The 9,121-nt window shown below is 40.4% G+C and overlaps 1 protein-coding gene across 1 annotated transcript in view; it reads left to right on the forward strand.

The window, feature by feature from the left end:
- The window catches only part of AR (androgen receptor), a gene marked incomplete at its 5' end in the record, with an annotated part of 115,341 nt that overhangs the window by 69,185 nt on the left and 37,035 nt on the right, over positions 1 to 9,121 (forward strand). The window contains one exon of the mRNA XM_019536145.1: positions 8,003 to 8,290. Within this exon, the coding sequence (XP_019391690.1) occupies positions 8,003 to 8,290 (288 nt within the window). The remainder of the gene's footprint in view (positions 1 to 8,002; positions 8,291 to 9,121) is intronic.

Below are 9,121 nucleotides of genomic sequence, written 5' to 3' on the forward strand. Positions count from 1 at the left end.
ATTTTCAATTTATCAAAGTGGTTTTTAATCCTAGTTCTTTCCTCTAAAGTGCCTGTATTCTCACCCAGCTCGGGGCCACCTGCAAAATTAAAGTGTATGCTTAGTTCCAGCCTCATGAAAATGTTATGGGAGAATGTGGAAAAAACCTTACTTAAATCATATTTATTGTTCTCCCTCCCCCCACTCACCTCCCTATTCCCCCTTTTTATCAGATCTGTTACCTTGTAATAGAGGAAAATCAGGTTGATTAGGCATAATTTGTTCTTGACAGATAAATTTCGACTCCTCCTTAACCCCCTGTTATCTTCTAGATTGTTACAGATTGATTGTTTGATGCCATCTCCAATACCTTTTCTAGTATACGAGCTAGACAATATGATCTGTAATTCTGTCAGCCTTCCTTTTTCCCTTTTTTAGTGCTGGGCTCTATACTGATCATTTTCCAGTCTTCTGGAGCCTCACCTGACTTCCATTCGAGTTCAGATATTAGCTAGTGGTTCTGTAATTGTTTTAGCCATTTCCTTGTGTACCCTAGACTGAAACTTTGAACCTGTTGGTTTGGAAACATCTATCTTACCTAAGTCATCTTTCCCTTGTTTTTTCCTGCTGTAGGCTGAGTACTGGCACTCCTGACATTTTGATACTAATTGTGGTAATCATCTGATAATTGATTATTTTGTGAAGACTTTAAAAAAACATTAAACACTTCAGCCTTCTCCACAAAATCCATTATGAACTTCCTTTCTGTGGGTGCGTCTACACATTCATTAATGCACAATGGTTACTGCACATTTAATTTAGTACTAGTATAACCAAATACTAAATAAATGCACAGTAACCAGAGCTACTGTGTTGTAGCATTGGCAAATGCCTTTTTAGTGACACTACTGCGCAGCAGCATAATAATACTGTGCAGGAGCATATTAGCACTGTCCGTGCTGTGACATGCTACTGTGCAGTGTTATTAGGCTACTCGTGGAGATATTAGTGTCTCATGTAGATGCCTGTATTCAGTAAAGGACCAGGACTTCCTTCAACCTTCCCATTACTCGGCACTGTAGAAAGCTTTTTTTTTATTATTACTCTGTATGTCCTTTGTTAATGTACCTTAGTTTGTCCTTTCTGATTTTTTTTGTCTGTTTCTTTATCCATAGTAATAAAGCCAAATTTATGGGTTTTGTAAGATTCCTTTTTTTGTTTCAAATTGGTGAAGAGTTCATGGTTTAGCCAGGCCGATCTCTTGCTATGCTTTCTGTCCTTTCCTTTTTGGGAAAGCATGTTCTTATGCTCATAATGCTGTCTTGTTCTTGCTAGGTTCATAGACCACCCACAGTAAAAAGTTAAAGGTGAAAAATGTGCAGGTTGACGACACCTAGACAAAACCCAGATTTGCAAAGCCAAAGGTTTTGTTTGAAATCTAGGCTCTATAATCAAGGTTGTGCAGATTGTTCTCTTATCCCAACAAAAAGCCACTTTTTTCAATGTAAGTGGACTCATTTCCATATGAAAGTATCAACATGCCCAAGAACTGCCTTGTTTCTTCTCTGATTCAAAACCTTTTAAAATTTTTGAAAACACTGTTATTTAAAATTTATTATGGGTGACTCATCTTAGTGAACTTTGAAATGTATTTGATGTGGGTGAGGGGAAAAAATACCTTGAAAACTGGACTGATGGACCTGGACTGTAATGAAAAGCAGCCAGCAAAAGAATGTCGCTAGTTAAGCTAACTATGGCATAATGAAAATGAAAGAGACTGGCAGCATTGCACAGCACAAAATGAGGCGTGGGAGCCTTCATTAGTGACTGTTAAATGCACAAATGTGTTAATTTCAAACCTTTCTCTGTTGCTGAGATGGATAATATTGTACAGGATTGTTAGGCTGCTGTGAAATAGTCTCTAAGAGCTTGCAATTGAAAAGGCTCAATTTTGCTGACCTCCTGGTAGGGAATGATTTAGATTTATTTTTCTATCCCCAAAATGTTTTTTGGGTTTCTTTACATCCTCCCCACCCCTCTTGTCTTAGCATGTACATATGCATAGCAGTGCAGAAAGTTGCTTGCTGGACTTTCTGCTCTTAAAACAGCAGGTAATAATAAATACACAATGACTGCAGTGATACAGCTCAGTGGAGAAAGGGTAGGGCAGAGGCGAGCAGCCATTCTGACACCCCCATCAATTTCTTTGTGGGAGGAAGTAGGAAAATAAATAAACTACAGCATGTAAATGTAAATGCCCTCTGTCACGTAGAACCAAGGCTGGATTAGCGCACAAGGTCTAGCTCATTCTTCAGTTACAGCGCAGGTGGGAGAGAGGCATGTTGAGCAACTTGGAAACAGATCTCATCTAGAAAGACTCTCTCCTATATTACCTCAACAACGTCACCTCTGTCACTTTGGGGCACTGCCATCTCACCTAAGACATGAGGCAAAGCAGCATGGCAGGAAAGTCGGCTGGCTGGTTCAGTTGCCAATGACCCTAAAAATGGTGAGAGTATACCTCAGGGCCTGCATGAGGGAATGGTCCAAATTGTTTGCTTTATGTTTCGCTTTCGAAGTGCAGCTCTATAAAAATAGAAGAGTGGGGCTCTGCTTTTGCCCCGTAGTAACTGGATCAGATTTTCAGCTAGAAACCTGGGAGGAGTCCGATGGCCTGTTGTGCTGATTTGCTGAAGGCATGCTGCCTTCTGTCTAGCTGGTGGAATGGGTGCGCATGAGAGAGAAAGCTCATGACATTTCTCAGGCACGTACTAGGGCTGCTAGTGGTGGTGTTTGGCCTTATGTCCCTGATTCTTATTGAAGATAATGGCAACACTCTCAAACTTGGAATGCAGAAAACTTGTGGGAGGGAGGCTTCTTTGGGTACTTAGCAGCACTTCCTTGCCCACAGGGGGTCACTGTTGAACAGCAGAGTTGCATTGTGAATCTAACTCCAAGCCCCTTCAAGCCTGGGAAGGACGGGAATCCCGCTGCAGTCTCCAGCGCAGCCATAGGAGCTCTGAGCCCTGCTCCCACCACACAGTGCTCTGTGATGTTTTGAAAACCAAGTGTGCCTTTTATTTATTTTTAAGCTTTTTTTCCTTGAATATTCTTAACACGTTCCCTTGAATACAAGCAGCCATGCATCAATACTGCGTTCTTATGTAGGACACACTGACAAAATTAACACCATTAATGATGGGGCTGCTTTTTTATTATTCTACAGGTCACCCTGACCTGTTCTGCCTGGTCTGTTTTACATTTGTTTTTAATGTTGGTTTAAAAGTAATTATTAAAAACAGGCATACACTGAATTCATGTGTAGCTGTTTTCCTGTTTGCTGTGAAAAGACACAGCATTCAGAAATGCTTCCAAACTCAAACACTTGGTATTAACTTGTTTAATTACCAGTTGCTTCTAGGTATACAGGGCTGAGTGTAACCAGCCTACCCACAGCTCTGAGTATTTGTAAAGATATAAGAAGGCTATACAGAAGATGTCTTATTTAGGCCTGTCTGCTTTTGGCAGAGAACAGCAATATTTTGAAGCACTTCATTATTGATTTAGTTCACTCTGACCTGAAAGCTGAAATCCATTAAACCAAATCCTCTCTCTTGATTAACACCACCACACCAGAGTCAGGAAAAATGGAAAAAGGGATAGTCATCACAGTCATTGGTAAAGCTAATAGCTTCTCAGCAAAAGCCCTGCCAGTGGACTTCGTTCCTGTCCCCTGTTGTTTAAGATCTGGACATTTACATAGCACTGCTGATGGATTTCATGCCTAACCTGCAGTAACTCCTGCTATTGCATTCTTAGGTACCCAAACATCCTTGCCCATGAAGCTTATATTGCCTTTTTCTAGACTTGACCATACACATGATTCTGCTAGCATACAATAGTTCTGATCTGCAGAATGCCCTGATAATCCAGTCAAGAGCCCCTCTGGTAGGTGGTCAATGCACTTCAGTGCTGGCCTACATCACAGTCCTTTTGTTCCAGTTCTGTGGTGTAAACCTCCACAATTGAAGGCAGCACAGTTTTCAGAAACTCTGTTTTTCTGGTATTTCATCCTTACCCTATAGCTTTCAGAGGCTCCTCCCTCCTCACTGCAGCACCCCTTCGTGTTCCAGTCTGGATTCTCTAGTGAGCAGACACTTCCAAACGTGGAGGCCTTGAATAGATTCAGTTTAGTAGAGTGGGAGGCCAGAATAAACCATTGTAAAAATGTATCCTCACTTCTTACATAAACCCAGCCCTATTTCCATTAATCTTTAATTCATTAGTCCTTATCTTTTAGAAGAACCTTCCGCCTTGATTTTAAAATTTCCACCACAATGCTTGGTAAATTATTTCAGTGGTTCATTTTCCTCTCTGTTAAAAATGTAGACTGTATTCCCAATATGAATTTTTCTAGCTAGTTGATCGTATCATTTTTACCATTTCATTTTCTGCTAGATTTCAGAATCCTTTTTTTATCAAAATTCAGTTCCCCACAGAAATATTCATTGACTGTTTTCCAATAACCCCTTTACTTCCATTTCGATAGATAGCTCAGTCCTTTAATCAGTCTCATGATTTTTTAGCAGTTTTTCTGAAATGTAAGTGCTAGAGCTAGTCATAGTACTCCAATAACGGTTGTGTTAATGCTGAATGCAGAGGGAAGATAACCTTTTTATTCCTACATTTTATTCAATCTTTAAACACCCAGTGGTCACATTAAGCCTTTAACCACAGTCTCAGGCTGGGAGCACATGCGAGGAACTATAGAAGGATCTGGCATAACTAAGTGAATGGACAACTAGATGGCAGATGCAGTTCAGTGTAGATAAGTGTAAAGTGATGCACCTGGACAAAAATAACCCAAACTATACCTATACTATCATGGGCTCTACATTAGCTGTTACCACACAGGAAAGAGATCTGGGAGTCATTGTGGGCAGTTCGGTAAAAACATCAGCTCAGTGCTCAGCAGCCATCAAAAACGCCAACAAAATGTTAGGGATTATTAAGAAGGGAATTATAAACAAAGCCATTTCATTATGTCACTTCATAAGTGCATGATGCATACACACATTGAATACTGTGTCCAGTTCTGGTCCTCATAGCTCAAAAAAGATATAGAAGAACTAGAAAAGGGCAGCAAGGATGATTAGTGGTATGGAGGAGCTTCCATATGAAGAGAAACTAAAGGGTGCTCGTAGACATGCAGGGACGCACGCTGCTCCAACATGCTGTATTTACTGCGTAACACTGTGAAGTCTGCAGGAGTGTGCTAATTAATATGCTCCAGCAGCCTCTGTGTCTTGTGTATTCAGCATCCCCGTGCTTCAAAATGGTAGTGAGAGTGCTTTAAGTAAAGCTTGTCAGATGAGCTTTAGTTAAAGCACCACCATTGCCATTTTGAAGCCCAGGATGCTGAATACACAAGATGCTGCAAGTGCTTTAATTAGAGCGGATTTCACAGCCACTTAAATACCCCACCACCAACAAGACCCAGACCACATGTAAAGGCGTCCAAAGACACTATTCAGTTTAGAATAGAGATGCTTGAGGGTTTGGGACATGATAAGCATTTACAAAATATGAAATGGTGAAGAGAAAGTAAATAAGGATTTTTATCTGCTGTCCCACAACGCAAGAATGAGGGGGTCACATACTGAAACTAGTACGTAGTGAGTTTAAAACGAACAAAATGAAGTTCTTTTTCACACCTCATGTAATTAAAGTGTGGACCTCATTGTCACCAGATGTGGAAGCTGATAGTTTAGCTAGATTGAAAAGGGGATTGGACAAATTCTTGGAGGCAAGGGACATCTATAGCTATTGAGCGTGGGAGTTAGGAAGCTCTGAATCAGAACCCTAAATGCTGGAAGCTGCAAGTGGGGTGGGGAGGAGGGGCAAAACCCTGGTCATACCCAGTTCCAGCTCCCTTTCAGCATCCACTTTCGACCACTGTGATGTGGCACAGGATACTTGGCAAGATGGACCTGTAGTCTGACCCAGTAAATGGCAATTCCTAAGTTCATATTAAATGCACTTGATTTGGTTGCTCCCAGCTTGCCAAGGGATGCAGATCACTGGGTGCATCTACACATGCACGTTTACTGTGCAGTAACTGAAATTACTGCACAATACAAATGTGCAGTGCACACCTGTACTGCACAGTAAATATGGTGACTTATGCTGACTTGAGCATAAATTTGATACCTGCATCATGTAGGTATCAAATGTACACCTGATTAGTTACTGCGCAGTAATGCACAGGTAGACACTTTATTGCGCAGTAACACTGTATGTGTGGCCTGACTTTAGTCACACCTGAGTTAGTCCACACATAGCGTGAATGCACTTTAATGCCTGCACGTGTAGACACCAGCCTATTCCTGCTTACTGTACAGTAATTTACTGTGCCGTAAATTTAAGCTGGTAAAATTGCATATGTAGACACTCCCCCTATGTGTAAGTGAACTGCCCTATTATTATTTTTTTTACTATTCCCTCAACCTCTGTGTCATCTGCAAACATTACTGATGAAGATTGCATACTTTCTTCATAGCCATTAATAATAAATATTGGGCAAAAAAACAACTCCTGCTGGACCCCCTCCAGAAAGCCACCTGCTTAATAACATTTTCACATTTACCTACTATGTTTTGAGATTTCTAGCATTAGGCAATTTTAATTCATTGATTTTAGAATTATTCTGGCTTTTTAAAATTAAAATATCATGAAAAGTCAAGTACCTTACAAACAACTATTAAATCAACACCTTATCAATTAAATTTGTTACTTCATCCAAAATTATATTGGATTAATTTGACAAGTTCTGTTTGTCACGCTGATAGTTTTTACATTGCCATTTTGTTTATAGGCAGGATCTATAATAAGTGCCACCTTGTTTCTTTGTATTAGTTGTTCATCTTTGAAAAGATTGTTAAGAATTTTGTATCATTGCTTCCCATATTAAACCAAAAGGACCTCTATATTCTCTACAAGAATACAGACCTTCAAAAGTACACTATAGAGTTCAACTAAAGGACATGAGTCTCACCTTAACATTGACTTGCCCAATTATACTTTCAGGTTCCCAATCTGTTTGGATCACATCTCTGCTTGTAGGGCACAGATGTGCTGTTCTATTATGACAGTAATCCCTTGGGAAAGGTATCGCAGGGTTATTGGGTGGGGATCAAGCTATAATACCCCAAGTTTCTGTGGTGCAGCTGCCATCACTGGTGAGGGAGGTGAAGAAGAGGAATCTCTTATTTTTTGTTTTGCCAGCGATGCACATGAATTATTACAAGAGTGTGTCAGGCTACATGTTGGTCTTGTTTTCCATGTTATCCTCTTATATTTATTACTGTTCTGTTTTTATTTTTACAGAGCAGACTCCCTTAATTGTACTTACAGTAGATCATCCAAAGCATATTATTTAAAGATCAGTGTTTGCATTGATTTATAAAACTGCACTTTGACTTGACATTTTTACATTTCAAGGCTTATTTTTCTAATTACAGCTGAAAGGAAGTTTTGGATCTGTATCACTTAATGATGGAGCTAAAACCCCAAGGATAACAGATTTCATGTTATTTTTTCTGCTTGGATTAAGCAGTCAGCTTTTTCCCTCCTAATTAATTACTTTTTATTTTAGAACTCTTGAGGATATAATAGTTTGCCATCTAAAACAGCATGCCAGCCTGAGCAGATTTCATATATATGATTTTTTGTCAATGGTTGATGTAAACACCAGCAAGTAAATTAAAATAAACACTTAATCTCAAAGAATTTCTTAAGGCATAACAGACAGTTCCTGGCTCTTTATTATATATAAGCTATACAATTTGCATCTAAGAAGCAGATACAATGATCTATCACTGTAATAAGTAGATGTATTTTCATTTCAGCAGCCTATCCCCAGCAACTTGACATCTGTATCCTATTTTCACTTATTCTCAGTACTGCTCCTCATGATTCTGGCTGTTTTGTATTTTGAACCTGTGCCAACATCTGTTTTCCACAGCACGCAAGCTGAAAAAGCTGGGCAACCTGAAAGTACAAGAGGATGCGGAGGCAGCCAGCTCATCAAGCCCTATGGAAGAGCAAGCTCCCAAGATGATGATGACACGCATGGATGGGTACGATTGCCAGCCCATCTTCCTCAATGTTCTGGAAGCCATTGAGCCTGGTGTGGTGTGTTCAGGCCATGACAACACCCAGCCAGACTCCTTCTCCAACCTCCTGACCAGCCTGAATGAGCTTGGGGAGAGGCAGCTTGTGCATGTGGTGAAATGGGCAAAGGCCTTGCCAGGTAAGGCAGCACATGATGCATCACAACACCTTCCCCCACACTCTAAAAAACCCTGTTGTGCAGATCATCCCAGGGATACATTTCAGAGGGAGTGTCCTGTATCACGGGCCTCCATATCACAAGATTCATGTAGATACCTTTGCAGAAAGCTCTCTTCTGTGGGTAGAAATCACACGCAAAAGGAGTGAAGGTAACTCTCATCACCAGAGGGGTTTCCCTCTAGTGGCCATGTAAAAGAAATGAGTGCTGCAGCTTCCAGCAAGGAAAGTAGAAGCTTGTGCTTTTAGAAGTTTCATTTGGCTTCATTGCCTGTTGATGACCCATGGCAGGTGGTTGTCTTATAAGCATGTTCTTTTTTTTTTTAATTTTACTTCTACATTTAAATCCCTGCTGCAAATCTGAGTATTAGGCTCTAAGTATCTGAATGTTTCCTGGACCATCAGAGATGACTTGCTGTAGAGAGAGAGGAGGCCATTCTGTTCCTCTCTCTGCAGTGATCTCTTTCTGCTTCTGGAGCTTCTAAACTGCTCCTTAAATGAAAGATCAGCACCATAGACAACATAAGTCCTATGAGAGAGGAAGGTGTAAATCCTCTAGGTAGAAGGAATGAAAACAGCGCCACTTGAGGAGGTAGCTTAGGGAAGAGAAGGTCTGATGAAACCAGGCTAAAGACAGTTGAGAAGTAAGATACATTGGCAGGAAGGGTTCTGTTCCTCCCAGCCTGTTTTGCCTGTACCTCAATGTGCTGAAATTCCATATATTATAATTCATTCAGGAAATCTAACTACAGATATCTCTGTCACACACAACTACAGAAAAGCAATCATGCTC

This window comes from Crocodylus porosus, unplaced genomic scaffold, assembly GCF_001723895.1.
Source record: "Crocodylus porosus isolate Cpor-Errol unplaced genomic scaffold, CroPor_comp1, whole genome shotgun sequence".
Classification (NCBI taxonomy): domain Eukaryota; kingdom Metazoa; phylum Chordata; order Crocodylia; family Crocodylidae; genus Crocodylus; species Crocodylus porosus.